Source organism: Pinus tabuliformis, chromosome 5_2 (genome assembly GCF_031772625.1).
Source record: "Pinus tabuliformis cultivar Carrire ecotype Pingquan chromosome 5_2, CPIR1, whole genome shotgun sequence".
In the NCBI taxonomy this organism is placed as follows: Eukaryota; Viridiplantae; Streptophyta; class Pinopsida; order Pinales; family Pinaceae; genus Pinus; species Pinus tabuliformis.
In genome coordinates this window covers 62719751-62743101 of record NC_142306.1, presented here as the reverse complement: position 1 = coordinate 62743101, position 23351 = coordinate 62719751, and the positions used below count along the sequence as shown (strand labels likewise).

Below are 23351 nucleotides of genomic sequence, written 5' to 3'. Positions count from 1 at the left end.
TGCCTCGGCCGCGCCACCAAGGCAGCCCACGTCCCCTCCCAGCAGGCGGCAGGGCGATTCCAGGAATCGCCCGGGCGAGCGGGTTAGGGCGCCTGGGTGGGCGGGCGAGGGTGCCAGGCGGGTGGGTGGGGGAGGGCGCCAGGGCGGGTGTGGCGGGTGAGGGCGCCAGGCGGGTGGGCGGGGGAGGGCGCCAGGGCGGGTGTGGTGGGTGAGGGCGCCAGGCAGGCGAGTGGGAGAGGGCGCCCGGGCGGGTGAGGGCGTCGGGCGGGCAAGGGCGCTTAGGCGGGTGAGGCGGGTGAGGGTGCCGGGCGGGCGGGCGAGGGTGTTGGGCGGGCGAGGGCATCGGGCGGGCGGGCGGGCGAGGGCGCCCGGGCTGGTGAGGCGGGTGACGGCGTCGGGCGGGCGAGGGCGCTGGCCGGGCAGGAGGGTGAGGGCGCCCGCGCGATTCCCGGAATCGCCCTGCGGGTGAGGGTGTCGGGCGGGCGGGCGAGGGCGCCCGGGCTGGTGAGGCGGGTGACGGCGCCGGGCGGGCGAGGGCGCCGGCCGGGCAGGCGGGTGAGGGCGCTCGGGCGATTCCCGGAATCGCCCTGCCGCCCGGGCGATTCCCGGAATCGCCCTCACCCGCCCGACCGCCCGGGCGGGTGAGGGCGCCGGGCGGGCAAGGGCGCCAAGGCGGGTGAGCCGGGTGAGGGTGTTGGGCGGGCGGGCAAGGGCGTCGGGAGGGCGGGCGGGCGAAGGCGCCCGGGCGGGTGAGGCGGGTGAGGGCGCCGGGCGGGCGAGGGCACCGGGCGGGCAGACGGATGAGGGCGCCCAGGCGGGTGAGGGCGATTCTGGGAATCGCCTGGGCGGCAGGGCGATTCCGGGAATCACCCGGGCGCCCTCACCCGCCCGCCGCCCTCGCCCGCCCGGCGCCCTCACCCGCCTCACCCACCCGGGCACCCTCGCCCGCCCGCCCGGCACCCTCACCCGCCTCACCCGCCCGTGCGCCCTCGCCCTCCCACCCGCCCGGCGACCTCACCCGCCTCACCCGCCCTCGCCCGCCCTCTCCCGCCCGCCCTCGCCCGCCAGCCCGGCGCCCTTACCCGCCACACCCGCCCGCCCGGCGCCCTCACCCGCCCGCCCGCCCCGGCGCCCTCACCCGCCCGCCCGCCCGGTGCCCTGACCTGCCCGCCCCCCCGCACGGGCGCCCTGACCCGCCGGCCCCCCCTGGCACCCTCACCCACCCTGCCTCGGCCGCGCCCCCACCCAGCAAGCGGCAGGGCGATTCCGAGAATCGCCCTGCCGCCTACCGGGCGGTAGCGCGGGCCGCCCGAGTGACGCATGCCTCCACCGCGCCACCTGGGCCGCCTGCGCCCCCGCCCGGCAGGCAGTAGGGCAATTCCCGGAATCGCCCTGCCCCCTGCCGGGAGGGGGCGCGGGCCGCCCGGGTGGCGCGACCGAGGCAGGTGCCACCTGCCCAGCAAGCGGCAGGGCGATTCCGGGAATCGCCCGGGCGGGTGGGTGAGGGCACCTGGGCGGGGGCGGGCGGGGTGGGTGGGTGAGGGCGCCGGGCGGGCGGGCGGGCGAGGGCGCCAGGGCGGGTGAGGCGGGTGAGGGCGCCGGGTGGGCGTGTGGGAGAGGGCGCCCGGGCGGGTGACGGCGCGGGTGGGCAAGCGCGCCCAGGCGGGTGAGGCGGTGAGGGTGTCGGGCGGGCGGGCGAAGGCGCCCGGGCGGGTGAGGCGGGCGAGGGCACCGGGCGGGGGGGGCGGGTGAGCGCGCCCGGGCGATTCCCGGAATCGCCCTGCCGCCCGGGCGATTCCCGGAATCGCCCTCACCCGCCCGCCCGCCCGGGCGGGTGAGGGCGCCGGGCGGGCAAGGGCGCCCAGGCGGGTGAGCCGGGTGAGGGTGTCGGGCGGGCAGGCGAGGGCGTCGGGAGGGCGGGCGGGCGAAGGCGCCCGGGCGGGTGAGGCGGGTGAGGGCGATTCCGGGAATCGCCCGAGCGCCCTCACCCGCCCGGGCGCCCGGCGCCCTCGCCCCCCCGGCGCCCTCACCCGCCTCACCCGCCCTCGACCGCCCGCCCGCCGGACGCCCTCGCCCACCCGCCCTCGCCCGCCCGCCCGGTGCCCTTACCCGCCACACCCGCTCGCCCGGCGCCCTCACCAGCCTCACCCGCCCGCCCGCCCCGCCCGCCCCGGCGCCCTCACCCGCCCGCCCGCCCGGTGCCCTGACCCGCCAGCCCCCCCGCACGGGCGCCCTGACCCACCGGCCCCCCCGGGCACCCTCACCCACCCTGCCTCGGCTGCGCCCCCACCCAGCAAGCGGCAAGGCGATTCCGAGAATCACCCTGCCGCCTACCGGGTGGTAGCGAGGGCCGCCCGGGTGACGCCTGCCTCCACTGCGCCACCCGGGCCGCCTGCGCCCCCGCCCGGCAGGCGGCAGGGCGATTCCCGGAATCGCCCTGCCCCCTGCCGGGCGAGGGCACGGGCCGCCCGGGTGGCGCGACTGAGGCAGGCGGCAGGGCGATTCCGGGAATCGCCCGGGCGGGTGGGTGAGGGCACCCGGGCGGGGGCGGGCGGCGTGGGTGGGTGAGGGCGTCGGGCGGGCGGGCGGGCGAGGGCGCCAGGGCAGGTGAGGCGGGTGAGGGTGCCGGGCGGGCAAGGGTGCCCAGGCGGGTTTGGCGGTGAGGGTGCCGGGCGGGCCGGCGAGGGCGCCCGGGCGGGTGAGGCGGGTGAGGGCGCCGGGCGGGCGGGCGGGTGAGGGCACCCGGGCGATTCCCGGAATCGCCCTCACCCGCCCACTCGCCCGGGCGGGTGAGGGCGCCGGGCGGGCAAGGGCGCCCAGGCGGGTGAGGCGGGTGAGGGTGTCGAGCGGGCGGGCGAGGGCGTCCGGCGGGCGGGCTGGCGAGGGCGCCCGGGCGGGTGAGGCGGGTGAGGGTGTCACGCCCCCAATTCTTTTTTTTTTCTAATTGGGCGGTTGCGGCACCGCCTAGGCAACCAAGATGTTAAGCCTTACGAACTACGCCTTCAAATTATGACCATCATAACTTTATAACATTAACATGTGCAACCCGTTCATAATAATGCGATAATAAAACAACAATATTAATACATTAAAAGAACCAACACCACAACATGATAATAATTTTCTTTTTATTATATCGTAATCTTTTACAACCGGGTGGGCGACCGCCTGTGCACATCCGCACGGCGGCCGCCAAGACCCTCCTTTTAAAACTCAAGATACAATATGTAACCGGGTCCGAGGCCCTTTGAAAATTCAATACAAAATATGGCTGTGTGGGCGACCGCCCGTGCACGTCTGCACGGCGGTCCGCCAAAACCTTTACAACTGTCAAATGTAATATATGATGGGGAGGGCGACCGCCCGTGCGCTCCTACACGACGGCCCGCCGAGAACTCCCTTAGCTCCGATATACATCAACCATGACTGTTTTATCTTCTGAAACCTCCGCGGGTGCCAAGAATCAATACTCGGTAGGGAGGGCGATCGCTCGTGCGCTCCTGCACGACGATCCGCCGAGAACTCCCTTAGAACCGAAGTATGACAATCCGGAACCGTGTTACAAATTACAGCCCACCGTAACTTAACGGAAGCCTCCAGCGGTTATACCGACCCGGTGTCGGGTGGATGGCGCCCCGTGCACACCCGAACCCGACTCCAACCCGATTACTACTGCTGTTACACCCGAACTCGTCACGGCGACCGATCTCGCATCAGCTGCCTTCGCCCGGCCCGCGGGCTCATCCGCTGTCACCCGATCGACTGTACCTCTTCCTTAATTGCGCACTGCTCCTTATGCGCTGAGGGAGAGATGCTCACCGATTGAGCGATGTCCAAATGGCTCGCAGCCTATCCATGTTTATACGCCTCCCTCTATGTGTTTCTCCATTTGGGCCGACGCTTCATTATTTTGATGAACACCCCCTTTGCCCATGTTTCACATGTCGGCTTGGGTTATTCACCGCCCAGCCTCCACCGCATATAAACTCACCTCGCATGCTCATAACTTACATATATTCTGCGCGCTCCATATGCGATGGTGACTTGGTACTTAGTCTATTTTTGCGAGGAGGCAGGGCGTGCTCCCGGGCAGAGCCGCAGGTCGCTACATTCTCCCCCACCCGAGGTCATTGTCGTCCCGACAATTCCTGCTCTCCTCCTCAATTTTCTGTCATATCTTGCGATCTTATCCTTCCATCTCCAAAGTGAATCCTCCGTCTCCCAGCTCTCCTCTTCCGGTGCATCCTTCCATCTGCAAAGAAATTCCCGTCGTCGGTGGCAACCAACACCAGTAGTCCTGAGGTTCACAATCTTCTCCAACTCTAGTCCTGGTCTGTCCACAATCCCAGCTGGTCCTCTTGTCGGCTCAACTCTCTCTGGATGGTCTGAATCAAGTCGGCATCTTTTCAACTGACTCACATGAAAAACTGGGTGTTTCATGTTCATATGGTGTGGAAGCTCTAGCTCGTAAGCAACTTCCCCCACTTTCTTCTTCACTCGGAATGGTCCCTCATATTTCCGTGTCAGTTTACTCGTCGTTCCCTTAGCTGGCTGAAACTGCTCCCCGGTGATCCTGAGAAATACCATGTCCCCTTCACCAAAGTGTGCTTCCCGTCTCCCACGGTCAGCATACTTCTTCATCCTCCTTGCAGCATCGTGCAAGCGCAACCGTGCTAACTCCAGGGTCTCCTCCCAAGCCTTCATGAATCTCTTCGCATGAGGACTCCTCAAGAAACCCCCTGTCACTACAGTATGCGGTGCAACCGGCATCTGTCCATTTACCAACTCGAATGGACTATACCCCGTCGCAGAACTCTTTTGAATATTGTAGCTAAACTGAGCAATATCCAAGAGTTCCGGCCAATTCTTCTGGTCAGCTGTCACATAGTGTCGCAAGTAGTCCTCCAGCAACGCGTTGATCCTCTCGGTCTGCCCATCTGTCTGGGGGTGGTAACTCGAGCTCATCAACAGTTCTGTCCCGACCAATTTGAACAATGTTGTCCAAAATCTCCCTGTGAATCGCGGATCTCTATCCGACACAATACTCAACGGCATTCCCCAATACTTCACTATGTTCTTAAAGAACAACTCTGCTGTCCGCTCGGCCCCACAAGGTATCTTTGTAGGAACAAAGACGGCATACTTGGAAAAATGGTCAACCACAACCATGATCCCATTATACCCCTGAACCTGTGGTAGCTGAGTGATGAAGTCCATTGAGACACTCATCCATGGTCTCTCCAGAATCGGCAAAGGTTGTAACAGTCCTCCTGACCTCTGGTTATCTGATTTGTCCTGCTGACAAATGATGCATGTGTGTACATACTCCTCTACATCCTCTCTCATCTTTTCCCAAAAGAAACCCCTCTCCAATAATGACAAGGAACGACGTTGTCCTGGGTGTCCAGCCCACGGAGAATCGTGGCATTCCTTCAAAAGGTGTCTCCTGAGTCCTGATGACTTTGGAACATAGAGTCGGTTCCCAAAGAACAAGAACCCATCTCGTAGGAAGAACCTCCGTGTCTTCCCTTCCTTAACCTGCTCCACTATATTTTGTGCCAAAGTGTCGGTCCCAATGCTTTCCTTGATCTTATTCTGCATCTCTTCTGACATCTGAATTCGGCTTCTACCCCTAGCGGCCCGGTCCTCTCCTTCCTCCAATGCTGCCAGCTGTCCTTTCCTGCTAAGGGCATCTGCCACTGCATTGTGCCTCCCCGGTCTATACTCGATAGTCATGTCGAATTCTGCCAAGAAATCTTGCCACCGAGCTTGTTTTGCTGAAAGCTTCGGTTGTGATGCAAAGTAACTTGCTGCAACGTTGTCTGTCTTGACAACAAACGGCTTCCCGATCAGGTAATGCCTCCACACATGAAGACAGTGGATGATAGCAGTCATCTCCTTCTCATGAACCGGATACCTTTGTTCTCTATCCTGTAACTTCCGACTCTCGTACGCCACTGGATGTCCATCCTGCATGAGAACTCCTCCTATAGCAAAATCTGAAGCATCAGTGTGTACCTCAAATGGTCTCTCGAAGTCAGGTAACTTCAGTACCGGAGCTGTGACCATCCTCTTCTTCAAATCATCAAATGCCTCCTGACATTTGTTCGTCCAACTCCACCTCTTGTCTTTCTTCAATAGGTCTGTCAGTGCCGATGTCACCTTGGAGTACCCCTCTACGAACTTCCGTTGGTAGTTGGTCATGCCCAAGAACACCCTCATCTCATGGAAATTCTTTGGTTCAACCCAGTCTTCGATTGCCTTTACTCTGCTTGGCTCCATCCGTATGCATCCTTGACCAACAATATGTCCAAGGAACGGAATCTCAGTCTGGGTGAACACACACTTGGACTTTTTCAAGAACAACTGATTTGTCCTTAGTGCCTCAAACACCATCGCCAAGTGTTTTTTGTGATCTTCCATGTTGTCACTGAACACCACTATATCGTCCAAGTATACCACCACGAACGAATCCAAGTATGGTCGTAGGACATCATTCATCAAAGTGCAAAATGTAGCAGGAGCATTACACAACCCGAATGGCATAACAAGGAACTCAAAACTACCATACCTTGTTACTATCGCGGTCTTCTTCTCGTCTCCTTCCGCTATTCGCACCTGATAGTACCCATGCCTCAAGTCCAGCTTGGAAAACACCCGAGCTTTCGCAAGCTTGTCAAAGCAATCAGCAGCTAATGGCAAAGGATATCTGTTCCTTACCGTTTGCTTGTTCAATGCACGGTAATCACAGCACATCCGTAGCTCGTTTGAATCCTTTTTTCGTTGGAATAGTACCGGGGCTCCATAAGGGGACCTTGAAGGTCTGATGAATCCTGCCTCAGTTAACTCCTTTAACTGGCGTTTCAATTCCTCCAATTCGGGTCCCGACAATCGATAAGGTGCCTTGGCCGGGGGTTGCTTCCCTGGCTCAAGCTCAATGCTGTGGTCCACTGCACGCCTTGGTGGAAGTTTCTTTGGAAGCTCATCAGGCATCAAATCTGCATATTGGGTAAGCACCTCAGATATTTCGGCTGGAACAGGTGTTCCTACTCCACCTTCTTCAACATCTTTGAACATTACCGCATATGTCTCCATATTTGAGTCCTTCATGGCTTTCTCAAAACTTAGTGCCGAAACATGCTGCACCTTGACTTCCTTCCTTTGCCCATGAGTGGGCAAAGTCCAAATTTGTGATTGCCCAATCAGCACTACCTCATCACAGAAAGGAACAACAATAGCCTTGTTTCCTTTCAAGAAATCCTGCCCAAGTATCATATCGAAGTCGTTCATCTCCATCACCGTGAAGTCCAACTGACCTCTCCATTCCTTTATCTGCACAGGTACATCGTGTACCAAACCCGCCACCTTAGCTCTAGAGTTCACTGCCTTGACCTCCATGTTTGATGGGGTGATTGTCAGCCCAGCCTCTTTTGCTAACCGTGTCGTCATAAAGTTGTGTGTGGCCCCCGTGTCCACCAGGGCTTGAATGGTCTTGCCATGTACCACCAAGTCCACGAACCCCAAGCGGTTCATCCATGCTTTCTCCATTGTCTTATCAGCTTCACCTGTCATGAGCAACCCTTTGCTCTGATACCACCTGTCACGCCCCCAATTCTTTTTTTTTCTAATTGGGCGGGTGCGGCACCGCCTAGGCAACCAAGATGTTAAGCCTTACGAACTACGCCTTCAAATTATGACCATCATAACTTTATAACATTAACATGTGCAACCCGTTCATAATAATGCGATAATAAAACAGCAATATTAATACATTAAAAGAACCAACACCACAACATGATAATAATTTTCTTTTTATTATATCGTAATCTTTTACAACCGGGTGGGCGACCGCCCGTGCACATCCGCACGGCGGTCCGCCAAGACCCTCCTTTTAAAACTCAAGATACAATATGTAACCGGGTGGGTGACTGCCCGTGCGCCCCCGCACGGCGGTCCGCCGAGGCCCTTTGAAAATTCAATACAAAATATGGCTGTGTGGGCGACCGCCCGTGCACGTCTGCACGGCGGTCCGCCGAAACCTTTACAACTATCATATGTAATATATGATGGGGAGGGCGACCGCCCGTGCGCTCCTGCACGACGGCCCGCCGAGAACTCCCTTAGCTCCGATATACAACAACCGTGACTGTGTTATCTTCTGAAACCTCCGCGGGTGCCAAGAATCAATACTCGGTAGGGAGGGCGATCGCCCGTGCGCTCCTGCACGACGATCCGCCGAGAACTCCCTTAGAACCGAAGTATGACAATCCGGAACCGTGTTACAAATTACAGCCCACCGTAACTTAACGGAAGCCTCCAGCGGTTATACCAACCCGGTGTCGGGTGGATGGCGCCCCGTGCACACCCGAACCCGACTCCAACCCGATTACTACTGTTGTTACACCCGAACTCGTCACGGCGACCGATCTCGCATCAGCTGCCTTCGCCCGGCCCGCGGGCTCATCCACTGTCACCCGATCGACTATACCTCTTCCTTAATTGTGCACTGCTCCTTATGCGCTGAGGGAGAGATGCTCACCGATTGAGCGATGTCCAAATGGCTCGCAGCCTATCCATGTTTATATGCCTCCCTCTATGTGTTTCTCCATTCGGGCCGACGCTTCATTATTTTGATGAACACCCCCTTTGCCCATGTTTCACATGTCGGCTTGGGTTATTCACCGCCCAGCCTCCACCGCATATAAACTCACCTCGCACGCTCATAACTTACATATATTCTGTGCGCTCCATATGCGATGGTGACTTGGTACTTAGTCTATTTTTGCGAAGAGGCAGGGCGCGCTCCCGGGCAGAGCCGCAGGTCGCTACAGAGGGCGTCGGGCGGGCGAGGGCGCCGAGCGGGCGGGCGGGTGAGGGCGCCCGGGCGATTCCCGGAATCGCCCTCACCCGCCCGGGCGCCCTCGCCCGCCCGCCCGGCACCCTCACCCGCCCGGGCGCCCTCGCCCGCCCGCCCGCCCGGCACCCTCACCCGCCTCACCTGCCCTCGCCCGCCCACCCTCGCCCGCCCGCCCTTGCCCGCCCTCACCCGCTCGGGCGATTCCCGGAATCGCCCTCACCTGCCCGGGCTCCCTCGCCCGCCCGCCGGGCACCCTCACCCGCCTCACCCGCCAGGGCGCCCTCGTCCGCCCGCTCGCCCGGCACCCTCACCCGCCTCACCCGCCCTCGCTCGCCCGGCGCCCTCGCCCACCCGCCCTCGCCCGCCCGCCCTTGCCCGCCCTGACCCGCCCGAGCGATTCCCAGAATCGCCCTCAGCCGCCCGGGAGCCCTCGCGCGCCCGCCCGCCACCCTCAGCCGCCTCACCCGCTAGGGCGCCCTCGTCCGCCCGCCCGCCCGGCACCCTCACCCGCCTCACCCGCCCTCGCCCACCCGCCCTCGCCCGCCCAGCACCCTCTGTAAGGCCCTTGAGTCTCGGGCAGGCGTGCACGATGGGTGGGCGCCCTCGTGCACGACGACGGGCGCGTTTTGACACAACGATGGGCGAACCTCCGACACTTGGACGATGAACCGAAGCTGAGGTGCGGTCACCAAGGCTGCGGATAGGCGGACAACCGAGCGACAAAGCAACGTAGTGGGCAGCACCGTTGTGAGGTTGCGGTATGGTTCGACAACATGGGCGGACCCGACGATGGGCGGACCCGGCGAATGGGTCACCAGCGAGTTGGTAGGCGAGCAGGTGCGACAGACCAACGAGCTGGTGCGACGATGCAACATAGGCGGGCGCGGCTCGGGCAGCGACCGGTTATGGTGCGACAGTCATACGAGTCACTTGCGACGATGATTTGGACGTTGAGGCTAAGTGTAATACTTAGTGCGAAAACAAGAAGAGGACGACAAGTGGTTTATAGTATGGCGGTGGAGGACTTACATATGAGCAGGGCCGACAAGTTAATATGTGGCTACGGGCGTGAACGAAGGATATGGGGGTTCAGCTTTAAGGCTGAACACCCCTCTTCAAAGAACGCATAAAACATATGTTAATGGAGGTCTGCCCACATATGTGGTTAATTAAATAAAATATAATATGTGGAGGGCGTTTATGTAAAATAGTGGGGGCAGCCGTGAGTGGAGCACCCCTTTAAAAACATGAGAGCGAAGCATATTATATGGAAAAGAACACATATATAAATATGTGTGAATTTATAAGAATTAAATAATGTAATTTAAACTCTTACGTGGGCTTCATGTGTTAAAAGTGGAGGTCGGCCATAAGTAAGCAGCCCCCTTTGAAACATAAGGAAGGAGCGTATATATTAGTGGAGAATGGAGTTCATTTCTCCATCGACTTTCGCTCAAGTGATCCTCGCATAAGAGATAAGGAAAAGTGCGAAGGTTCCTTTGGAGATGCGCATTCCTCATGCGCATAAAGGGGTAAAAGACTTCGCATATTTCAGCTTGGTTTATGTGATGTATGATCTCGGTTGAGGGAGTTTGGATACACGGTTGAGAGCAGATTTGTACACGGTCTTGTGTAGGATTTGGAGGAGTGTCTTGGTGACCTGTGTGGGGACCCGCTCCTGGACAAAGGTACATAATGGTGTATGGTTAAGGCTTCTTATGCCTTGTTGTAATATTTCTAAGTGTTGGTCGTGGGATTGGCCCGACACACTTGTACATTTGTATTATTGAAAAAGATCATAATATATTCGGGCAGACTTTACCGGGAGTTGCCCCTCCCATTCTTCTTGGTTGTTTTGCAATTGTTATTCGGTTAAATTGCATATGATAATGTTAAGAATGGTTTATGAAGATTGATGAAGATTAATGCTTATGATTATAAGTGGAGACATGGTTATATCGGTTTAAAGCTGATTATATTGGTTAAGGCGTAGTCCATAAGCGTGAACTTGTTAAAAAGTGAACGTTCGGTGGTGCCGCACCCCGCCGGGCACGGTCAAAAAAATTGCCGTAGACTTGGGGGCGTGACACCCTCGCACGCCCACCTCGCCGGCCCGCCCTCGCCCGCCCTCACCCGCCCTCGCCCGCCCGGTGCCCTTACCCGCCTCACCCGCCCGCTCGACGCCCTCACTAGCCTCACCCGCCCGGGCGCACCCGCCCGGGCGCACCCGCCCGGGCGCACCCGCCCGGCGCACCCGCCCGCCTGCCCGACGCCCTCACTCGCCCGCCCGGTGCCCTCACCCACCTCACCCGCCCGGCGCCCTCACTCGCTCGCCCGCCCGGTGCCCTGACCCGCCCTCCCCCCCGCACGGGCGCCCTGACCCGCCGGCCCCCCTGGGCACCCTCACCCACCTGCCTCGGCCACGGCCCGCCCCCCCCCCCTCCCCCCGGCGCCCCTCACCCGCCCGCCCGCCCGGCGCCCTCACCCGCCTTGCCCCCCCAGGCGCCCTCGTCTGCCCGCCCGTCCGGCGCCCTCGCCCGCCCGACACCCTCACCTGCCTCACCCGCCCGGGCGCCCTCTCCGGCCCGCCTGCCCGGCACCCTCACCCGCCTCACGTGCCCGCCCGCCCTCGCCCGCCCGCCCACTGGGCGCCCTCGCCTGCCCGCCCCGCGCCCTCACCCGCCTCACCCGCCCAGGTGCCCTCGCCCGCCCGCCCGACGCCCTCACCTGCCTCACCCGCCTGGGCGCCCCCGCCCGCCCGCCTGGGCGCCCTCACCCGGCTGCCCGCTCGCCCGGCGGCCTCACCCACCTCACCCGCTCGGCGCCCTGACCCGCCCGCCCCCCTGCCCGGGCGCCTTGACCCGCCCTCCCCCCCGCCGGGCGCCCTCACCCACCCTGCCTCGTCTGCGCCACCCGGGCGGCCCCCGCCTCGGCCCGGTAAGCGGCAGGGCGATTCCGGTAATCGCCCTGCCGCCTGCCGGGCGCGGGCGCGGGCCGCCCGGGTGGCGCCTGCCTCGGCCGCGCCACCGCCCGGTAGGCGGCAGGGCGATTCCCGGAATCACGAGTGAGGGCGCCGGGTGGGTGAGGGCGCCCGGGCCTGGCGGGCGGGCGATGGGGGCAGGTGAGGGCGCTGAGCGGGCGGGCGGATGAGGGCGCCCGGCAGGGCGCCAGGTGAGGGCGGGCGGGTGAGGGTGCCGGGCAGGCGGGCGGGTGACGGCGCGCGGGCTGGGCGGGTGAGGGCGCCCGGGCCGGGTGGGGGAGCGGGTGTGGGTCGGTGAGGGCGCCCGGGCCGGGGGGCGGGTGAGGGCGCCGGGGCCGAGTGGGGGGGCGGTTGGGGGGGCGGGTGAGGGCGCCCGAGCAGGGGGGGTTGAGAGGGTTCGGGCGCGGGGCGTTGTGTGGGCTCCCGGGCGGGGGGGTTAGCAGGGTGCCCGGGCCGGGGTGGGGGGCGGGTGAGGGTGGGTGAGGGCGCCGGGGCAGGGTGGGGTGTCGGTTGGGGGGGCGGGTGAGGGCGCCCATGCCGGTGGAGGGGGGGGTTGAGAGGGTTGGGGCGCCGGGAGTTGTGTGCGAGATTCGCAGACATCAAAGACCCATTAGAAGAGGAAAATGAGCAAAAGGAAACAGAAAATATTATGGAAGAAGGCAATGATGAAACTCTAGAGGACGAAGAGTTTGGATTACGTGACATTGTTGATTAAATTTAAGTTATGCTTGTAAATCAAGCTTTGCAATGTTTTGACTTTGACATTTTATGAGAAGAATAAACACTCAATTAGGGTTGTTATACGTTCAATATCTGTAATATGTGATTTTCGCATTGATTTTTAAGTTAATCATTATTTTTTGAAAAAAAAAGTGATTATTATTATTTTTTTGACATGAAATTCATAAAAAAAGCTATTATTTAACCATTTTTAGTTAAAATTATCATATAAAAATTGCGATTTTGACATGTCAATTCTAGCAAAAAATTATCAAAACGTGTAGTTTTTTAGTTCTATTTATGTTAAAAATGGTTATTTTTATGTCCATTGTTAAAAAATATTGTTTTTTAGAAACAATTATTTCATGTGGATTGAAAAATTAATTAAGGATGTATAAATATGTAGAATGTCGAAAATTCTAAATATCGACCTCCTAATTTAAAAATGCAAAACAATAAAAACCTCACTAAAAAAAAAGTTAAAATTAAAATAAAAAACAAGAAAATGTGAAGAAAACGACCACTTCAACAATGATCAAATTTACAAAATAATTATTTACATTTTATACATTAGAAAATTTAAAGCCAAAAAACAGGTCTTTTAAAAAAAGGGGGTGATGCAGAATACTCACTTTTTTAAATCAGCATGAAAATCACTACGATTCTAAAACGTAATGTACATAAAAAAATTAAAGTGCCAAAAACTATGCTCTAAAAAAAACATGTTTGTTCTGCATCACCCCTTTTCAAAATCAGGTCACTTTTTTGCTATCTCTACGAAACGGGTAACAGTATCAGTTCCCGTTTCAAAGTTTACATTGTTTAAGTCATTGGTATTTGATGTGTGCACACAATTAACTTAGTGATAGTAAGCACTTTGAGGGGGTTGGAATGGGAAGGCGAACATAACTCTCCTCTATTGTCTCAGAATTGCAAATAGAATCATTGGTATTAGACAACTAAATAAACAAAAAAAATTCCCAGCTAAACAGAGATGCCTCTTTTACAATGATCAAGGCTTATAGTACAAGACTATGCCCAAACTGTACATTTTGATTCAATGAGAAGTAAGCTCCTGGAATTAGTTAAAATGAATGTTGGTGAATCACCAATGGATGACTAATCTAAAGGTGTGCAAAGCGATATCAAGAGAATGGTGAACCCATGAGTAACCAGGATGTAGTCCATATAGTCTCATGTGGTATTGATGTGGAAAAAAATACATTTAGAAACATGTGCAGGCAGTGTAGATCAATAAGTTCTCACGTGAAGGCAATGTTACAGATACATTTGATGGCATTTGCAACTATTTGTTTTGAAGGTGTATCTTTCCAAGTTAAATACACCAAATCATCAGATACTAGAATGACACAAGTCTATTTGAGGCATTATATTTATCTCAAGTTTTATTAATTTTTCTATGCTAAGATTAGCTACAGTCAGGCTTGAAAGCATTAGTAGTTGGAGAATGGTGGCTTTGGTGCCTGGTTATACAATAAGAAGTAAAGGAAATGTACATAAAGAGATCAAAGAGGAGATTGGGATAAGGTAGGAGACAAGGAATGCCAAAGTTTTTCAAAGAGTTACCAAGAGCAGGAAGAGGTTCTATTTCCAGAAGCTCTATTACCTCTTCCAAGCTCTGTTCTATTTACAAACATAATTATTTCCAGAAGCTCTTTTACCATCTACCATGTGTTCATGTTTCCATAAAATCCTCCTTAACTCTAATAAATTTGACCTGCTTGAGACATAAATGACAAACCTCCATATCTGGGTGAAGATTGTATAGAGAGAGATTGAAAAGGCTCCAAATAGACCCGTCTCTATTAGTGAGTAGGCACTATCAAGAGCTCTGGGGGAATTCTTCAAGATCTCTGTGTGTCAGTTGCAGATTATGTGCTGGTAAGGTTGTAGCAAGCAAGTTAAGTGTCTCTGTTGTAGAATATGTGCTGGTAAGATGTAGCAATCAAGTTCATCATACTAGGAATTCCCTGGTGTAATTCACAATAAAATAATATTGCAATTTGTGCATCCTCCTTGTAAAGGGATGTGAGGCGAAGGGTTTTAAGCACCTTGTGCATGTAATAACTCTATTTATGATAGCTTATTTTTTACGGCTTTGTGCAACCTGTTTTCAAGCTAGGTTGGTTGCCAGTCCAAATATCTGCAGAGATATTGGCCATTTCAAATTGACCTAGAATCGGTCAAGTTAGTTTTCTTGTAGTGGAATATTATAAAGAACTTTCCTTTTATGGTTGTGGTACACAACTTGACGAGTGTAACAATAGAAAAGCAAGCTAATTGTGTGGCTAGGTTTTTGATGGCAGTGATGGAACTGTCCCTGAATAAAATGGTCATATGGGGCTTCAGATTTAGATTGTGATTTTTATTCTTATCTATTGATGATGCATCTGTATATTCACAAACGAAACCCAATAGATTCGTTGCTGATTTCTTGGAGCTGAGGGTTTCTATAACAAGATGATTGGTACTAGAAAGCCACCAAAGATGCGAGTTTGAATGGAGGATTTTGGGAAATCTCAAAACTGATTTTATCTACTCATTTGCTACATGGCTGAGTATGATCAGATTTCTAGTCGGTGCTTATACCAATCCATTGAACTGATAAGAAGGCATTAGAGTGTTGGTATTAAATGGCTGATTGAACTGTGGAACCTTGCTTGCGGATTGAGTTCGATTCCTTTTATATTGGCCTCTATTCTTTAGTTATTGTTCAAGAAGCACTGGTAAGGAATCAACGCTTTAATTTATGCAGTGATGTATGAATAGCCATTTCATGTTTTTGCTTGAAATTGTAATATCCATCTTTGTGTGACATTCTAATTTTAAGCTTTTGCAAGTGGGGTTAAAGTTCAGCAGTGAAGATGGTTGTATGTTAAGGCAACCACTAAGGTTGAATTTCTTGAGCCATGAATAAGCAATTGGAGCCATGTGCAAATCCCTCGGTGATTTTGACAGAAAAGTACGCGCTATCACGACAGCTTAACCAAATGAAAGTCCTCGTGTTCAGTTGTTTGCCCCTCAAGGGCCACTTTAATTGTTCAAGTGGGCTGCTTCTTGTGTCTGATTCCCAGGCATTGTAATGTTTCTATCTGAGCTTTAGAAGGAAGCAATTTCAAAGAAAAATTGCAATTATTCTAGAACTTGGAACTCAGATAGTGAAGATTGCAGACGAAGAGAGTTGAATGGGGAGATGCTGGAAATTTCGGGTATTGTACAAACTTGAAATGGTAACTCATAAGTCAAAACTGAAATCTATATTACAGTTTTTGTATTCATTATGTATTCAAAACCAACTGTTTTTCAATTTTTAATTACACAATTTTTTTTCAGGTTTAACTTGCAACTAGATTGAGATGTTATGCTGTGCAAGGAAAGGAGGCTTGGCATAAATGGCAGTTTCCTGTAATATTAGTTTTGAATGTGCTAGATTGTTGACACTGAAAATAATATTTCTTACACTTGGTGTGCATTTGGTTGTGATAATGTCCATCGATATTTTGTTCCAGTTTTTTGGTGGCTTGTAAGTTCAATGCATTATAACTTTATTTGTGATGTTTTTCGAAATTTCCATTTTATCATTAAATTCTTTCTATTCATTTGTTGAGGATTTGGTAAATTAATATCTAACATTAAGAAAAATAAGATTCACAAATCATTTTTGTGAGCAGCTGGAAAGGCATGACCCCTTTGAAAGTTGCAAGAGTAGGCACGTAGGCACAAGAAGAAGATCTAGAGCTGATATTTGAGACATTTCTGAAGCACTGAAGACAGATAATGAATTTGGCATGCTTGCAACATTTAAAGTTGACAAGTTTGGGGATTCTTTCCAATTCTTTGGATTAGAATGCCGACAACCATTTTCTAAGAATTTTCTATCCCTGGGCATGTTCTTGTTTAGTCCATAATTTATGTTTTAATTTGCTAAATATACAATGAAATATAAAACAAATAAGTAAGCCAAATCCCCTTCAATCAATGTTCTAAAAAGGTGTGAGCATTGTGAGTCATCTGCCATGCTCCAGTGTTTATGTTATTGAAGAAACATAGAATGACTAAATGTTGAACCAATTGTTTCAGTTACTAGGCTTTTCTATCAGTTGAAATTCCTGCAATTACAGTCTTTTGACACAGAGGCTTCCCTTCTGTACGGACCTGATCAAAGGACCTTAAGCACCTCGAACTGATTGTCCTCCATAAGATTAATCTTAAAACTTTGTTGGATGAATTTTGTCATTTGGTGTCGTTGAAACGATTGGAGTTAACAAGTTGCCCAAATCTAAAGTCACTGCCAGATTCCTTTGGGTACTTAATAAACTTGGATTACATCGATCTGTCTCACTCTTCTCATTTGCAGGTGCTTCCAAAGTCTTTCGGTAATTTAATAAACCTGAAAGACATAGGTCTGTCTCACTCCCTACAGTTGCAGATGCTTCCAGGTTCTTTTGGTAATTTAATTCGTCTTAAATATCTTGATTTGAGTTGGTGCTATAATTTAACCGTCTCTAGCGAAACACTGGGAAACATCAACACACTTGAATGTTTAGATGTTTCCTATTGTAATTTAGATCCATCTTAAACCTTGATCTTTTTAACAACTAGAGGTTTCTGCTTGGATTGTTTTGACTCCTCAAAAGGCTTAGTCGATCTTGGGGTTAAGATGGATGTTTCATTAGTGTTACACACTCAGAGACATACACACATGGACATCTCCTCCACCAGGACCGTGGAGAACTCATCTTTCTTTGGGTGCAATTAATTTTTCTTGGTGATGAAATGTCTATTACTGCTCTGGTTGCAGGGTCAAACGCCTCTCTTTCCCCGCATCTTTGGACATGAAGCAGCTGGGTATTCACTCTGTTTTTTCCTATGACAATAATTATTAGGTCATAATTATTCAATCATAGCATTTCACGGGAAAATTTTCCTGTGATTGATTGCCTGCTAATTCTGGCAATTGTTGACACAGAGTTGTTGAAAGTGTTGGAGAAGGGGTAATTGACCTCAAGCCGGGTCACAGTGTGCTTCCTGTATTTACTGGAGAATACAAGGAATGCAGACACTGTAAGTCAGAAGAGAGCAACATGTGTGATCTACTAAGAATTAATACTGAGAGAGGGGTCATGATAAGTGATGGAAAGTCAAGGTTTTCCATCAATGGAAAGCCAATTTACCACTTCCTTGGTACATCGACTTTCAGCGAGTACACTGTTGTGCATGTTGGTTGTGTTGCCAAAATTAATCCGAAGGCTCCTCTTAGCAAAGTCTGTATTCTAAGCTGTGGTGTCTCTACAGGTAAAGTACTTTCTGATATTTTTGTACCACTTTTTTTTTAATATTTTATTTTATTTCGAATTTTCTTAGAGAAAACACCCTCCGAATTTTTAATATCAGCAATATTTAGGACTATAGTTGCCCATATACACTAAGCAGTTACATAGATTGTCTAAAAAGCCCAGATGATAGTATCTCTTCTTATATTAAAACAGACTTCAGGACCTCACTTTTAAGCTGGATAGCACAACTTTTTATTACCCTTGTACATTGGTAAAAGGATTCTTGAGAATGATAACGGAGGGACTTAGTTAAGATTCTCTGGTTGGTTAATCAATCTGTGATCTTATTTGGAGGCCTTTATACATGTCTGAACTCCCATCCATCGAGATTCAAAACACTTTTTTCGCTTCTTGTATTGAAGAGACCTTGTTGCCCACCTCCCACCAGCAGTTAAATATTTTCCCATTGCTATTGGTTATAATAAGTCTCTATTCCCGATAGAAAATCACCATTTTGAGTTTTGCATCCTTTCCTTGCTATGCCCAAATACGATGCCTTCCATCTTTGCCTGATTTTGAAAAACTTGGCTTACAGTCTTCCAATGTAACCATGCACATCTCTAAACCCCATGTCCAGCTTCCTCAGTGTTGCCCTGAGCAATATGACCTGCCCTTGTATATCGTTCACTCTGGTTGATTGTTTTAGATTTGTTATCCAAAAACTTGCCTAACATAAGTGGAATGTGACCATGTTTATCTCTAAACACTCCCCTGCCCTTGCAAGGCTTGGGTTACCCTTTGGATGCTCCATTAATATTGAATTTAAAGCATGCCTAACGTTCCTCCATTGTGACCATGTTCATCTTTGAACCTCCAATGTCCCTTCCCCAGGGCTGGTCTATGGAAGGCATGGCTTGCCCTTGGATACCCTCCATCTTTGCTTGATTGTTAGATAAGGATTCCAAAATTTTGGCTAAAATCTGCGTAATGTGATCAAGCTCGTTTCTAAGCATTCCCCTGCCTATGCATTCCCTGGTTTGCTCCTAGATGCTCCATCAAAGATGGATTTAACCCACGGTGACTGACTTCGAGTTTGCAATCTGCCTTTCTTAGCCCCCCGTCTGCTCACGGAAAAATTACTTACGGGACTTGTTGAAGGTATAAGTAATTTCAAGATGATAATGAAGAAATACTTGACATAGTTGAAATTGTATAATGTTCTACAAAGTGGATAATTCAATTCTCAGGAAGTGTTGTTGGTTAGACTGAATAAAATTAACCATGATGGTTTCCTTGATTGGGATTGTTGTAAAAAAAAACATTTTTGTTCTGTGTTTGAATGGATGGTCTCAGATTGACTCATCCTTTTTGGATAGGGACAAAGCATATATAATAAGCTTCACATTTAGCGATTATTATGGAAGAAATGTAAACACACAGTTTGAGACAAATAGATTCCAAAATATTAGTATCTTAAAAAAGAAAGCCATTTACATTTATGTTTTTTAAATAAGGTTTTTAAATATACTCTCTATCATTCATATTCCCATGTACTACCTACCCATGTACTGCTATATTTGCTTTTTTGTAATGTGTGTTGTGTATATGTGTGGATGTTTATGTCATGTGTCTGTGAATCTGTGCTAACTGAGATTGTGAATCTATGATAACTGAGATTGAAAGAGAGAGCTGAGAGCTTTGGCAGAGGAGAATATGGAGAATTGATGAGCCAACTTAAATTTACCAAAATCAATAGGGCACCTTAAGCACCTTGAACTGATTGTCCTCCATAAGATTAATCTTAAAACTTTGCTGGATGAATTTTGTCATTTGGTGTCGTTGAAACGACTGGAGTTAACAAGTTGCCCAAATCTAAAGTCACTGCCATGTTCCTTTGGGTACTTAATAAACTTGGATTACATCGATCTGTCTCACTCTTCTCATTTGCAGGTGCTTCCAAAGCCTTTCGGTAATTTAATAAACCTGAAATACATAGGTCTGTCTCACTCCCTACAGTTGCAGATGCTTCCAGGTTCTTTTGGTAATTTAATTCGTCTTAAATATCTTGATTTGAGTTGGTGCTATAATTTAACCGTCTCTAGCGAAACACTGGGAAACATCAGCACACTTGAATGTTTAGATGTTTCCTATTGTAAGAACATTGAAATATTACGTCCGCAGAGAGCATATCAAAAGTACCTAAAACAATTAGATCTTAGGGCTACAAACATAAAAGAATTTCCAAATGAAATTGGAGACTTGGGCGATTTAGAAGTTCTGGAAATAGGGAGCCCTTCACTGGACAATCTACCACTTTCACTTGGTCACTTGAAGATCTTAAAGGAATTGAGGCTCGAGAATTGCAGTGAATTGAAACACTTGCCAGTGACTATTCGACTATTGACTTAGTTCACTGAGTTGAGAGTATTGAATTGCCGGTTGCAAACATTGAATAATTTAGAATCTCCCAATGACAACGGCATGCCTCGGCTGCAAGTCTTAGAGGTTTATAACAGGAAATTATCAGAGGTATCATTTGCCACAGGTGTCTGCCCCATCCTTAAATATGTCTCCCTCAGGTTTTGTAATCATCTGGTGGAGGTCGGAACATTGCCAAAGACTCTAATAAAACTGGAATTGACTAATTGCTCTAACTTGAGGAAAATAGCAGAGCTTTCTGGTCTTCCAGAACTTCAAGTGTTGGACATTATTCGGTGCAAAAATGTAGAGGAGCTGCCAGGTATTGAAACATTGGTATTTTTGAAAGAGTTGCAGGCATATGATTGTGCGACGCTGAAGAGCATACGGGGATTGGCTGAACTGACAAAGCTTCGGGTATTAAATGTTCATGGGTCTCTAGTGAAACACTGGGAAACATCAGCACACTTGAATGTTTAGATGTTTCCCATTGTAAGAACATTGAAATATTACCTCCGCAAATAGCATATCAAAAGTACCTAAAAAAATTAGATCTTAGGGGTGCAAACATAAAAGAATTTCCAAATGAAATTGGAGACTTGGTCGATTTAGAAGTTCTGGAAATAGGGAGCCCTTCATTGGATATTCTACCACTTTCACTTGGTCACTTGAAGATCTTAAAGGAATTGAGGCTCGAGAATTGCAGTGAATTGAAACATTTGTCGGTGACTATTCGACTGTTGACTCAGTTGACTGAGTTGAGAGTATTGAATTGCCGGTTGCAAACATTGAATAATTTAGAATCTCCCAATGACAACTGCATGCCTCAGCTGCAAGTCTTAGAAGTTTATAACATGAAATTATCAGAGGTATCATTTGCCACAGGTGTCTGCCCCATCCTTAAATATGTCTCCCTCAGGTTTTGTAATCATCTGGTGGAGGTCGGAACATTGCCAAAGACTCTGATAAAACTGGAATTGACTAATTGCTCTAACTTGAGGAAAATAGCAGGGCTTTCTGGTCTTCCAAAACTTCAAGTGCTGGACATTAGTCAGTGCAAAAATGTAGAGGAGCTGCCAGGTATTGAAACGTTGGTATCTTTGAAAGAGTTGCAGGCATATGATTGTGCGAAGCTGAAGAGCATACGGGGATTGGCCGAACTGACAAAGCTTCGGGTATTAAATGTTCATGGGTGCTCCAAGTTAGAAGGGCTGCCAGGTATCCAACATTGTATGTCGTTGGAGTACACTGATGCTAAGGGTTGTCCTAAGCAGTGGGCCGAGGCGGGATTACTGGAGCAGTTGCAGCAACAAGTGAAGGTGCTTGAAATGTGAAAAGCAAAGAAATAAATTTGAAATGAATGCATAATTGAAGTCTTAGCCAAAGGTTATATGTCAGGCAGAGTTTGTATTCTAAGATGTTAGATTGTTGAGGGAGGTTGTGTAGTTGCCTTTCGACAATCCAAATTAAAACATTATGGAGAAAGTGCAAGGTCTGCCTAGCATATAGCCTTGGTAGATTCTCTGATGAATGTTACCCATATAGCTCACGATAGGACGCATATTTGCCTTGCTGTTCTGTGTTTGAATGGATGGTCTCAGATTGACTCATCCTTTTTGGATAGGGACAAAGCATATATAATAAGCTTCACATTTAGCGATTATTATGGAAGAAATGTAAACACACAGTTTGAGACAAATAGATTCCAAAATATTAGTATCTTAAAAAAGAAAGCCATTTACATTTATGTTTTTTAAATAAGGTTTTTAAATATACTCTCTATCATTCATATTCCCATGTACTATCTACCCATGTACTGCTATATTTGCTTTTTTTGTAATGTGCGTTGTGTATATGTGTGGATGTTTATCTCATGTGTCTGTGAATCTGTGCTAACTGAGATTGTGAATCTATGATAACTGAGATTGAAAGAGAGAGCTGAGAGCTTTGGCAGGGGAGAATATGGAAAATTGATGAGCCAACTTAAATTTACCAAAATCAATAGGGCACCTTAAGCACCTCGAACTGATTGTCCTCCATAAGATTAATCTTAAAACTTTTTTGGATGAATTTTGTCATTTGGTGTCATTGAAACGATTGGAGTTAACAAGTTTCCCAAATCTAAAGTCACTACCAGATTCCTTTGGGTACTTAATAAACTTGGATTACATCGATCTGTCTCACTCTTCTCATTTGCAGGTGCTTCCAAAGTTTTTCGGTAATTTAATAAACCTGAAATACATAGGTCTGTCTCACTCCCTACAGTTGCAGATGCTTCCAGGTTCTTTTGGTAATTTAATTGAACTTTTATGCTTGCGTCATTTTAGACAATATATGTTATATAAGCATCACAAATTGATAGAATGAACTACTGGAAGTGGAGTTGAATTAGACATGCGGGTTACATTTGTTTCTTTACTTACACAATGCCTCATAATACAACATGATGTGAAATGCCAAATAATACCTAACAAATGTGTATTCTCCATGATGAAGTAGCTAATTTATAGATAAAAACTAACACTTTATAATTTTTTTATAGTTTTTTGGAAGCATCATGAAGTTGACATTGAAACAATGAGAAAACATCATCAAGAATGCAACAATTTAGGGCCCATGAACTTGAAAGCATGTAGGTGATTCTGTCAGATTGAGAAAGCTTGTATTGGAAACTCGATTTAAAATGTTACCAAATTCCATTCCTGGGTCTCGAAGCTCGCAAGTTCTCTATTATTCATGATGGAGTAGCAATAATATCTGTTCTTCATGGAGTAGCTATTTTATAGATAGAAATTAAAACTTATGAAATTGTTTTGTAATTTTTTTTGGAAGCATCATGAAATTGACATTGAAATAGTGAGAAAACATTATCAAGAATGCAAAAATTTAGGGGCCATGAACTTGAAAGCTTGTGGGTGATTCCCATCAGTTTGTATTGGAAATTCCATGTAAAAATGTTACCAAATTCCATTCCTGGGTCTTCAAGCTCCCAAGTTCTGTGCTGTAGTTTTTAAGGACATTTAATATCCTCATGGCTTATATCGAAAGAGGTCACAATTTTGTCTGGGCGACAAATTCC

At 50.1% G+C, this 23351-nt stretch overlaps 1 protein-coding gene across 1 annotated transcript; it reads left to right on the top strand.

Annotated features, from left to right (window-relative positions):
• Nucleotides 1-21090: 21090 nt before the first annotated feature.
• On the top strand, nt 21091-21915 carry LOC149157551 (uncharacterized). Its single transcript, XM_089437637.1, has one exon. It carries the CDS (start codon nt 21094-21096, stop codon nt 21604-21606), a length of 513 nt encoding a protein of 170 aa, XP_089293763.1. The 5' UTR covers nt 21091-21093; the 3' UTR covers nt 21607-21915.
• Nucleotides 21916-23351: the final 1436 nt, after the last annotated feature.

Coding starts and splice junctions, on each gene's coding strand:
- LOC149157551 (XM_089437637.1), top strand. CDS start 21,094: ATGCCTCAGCTGCAAGTCTTAGAAGTTTATAACATGAAATTATCAGAG.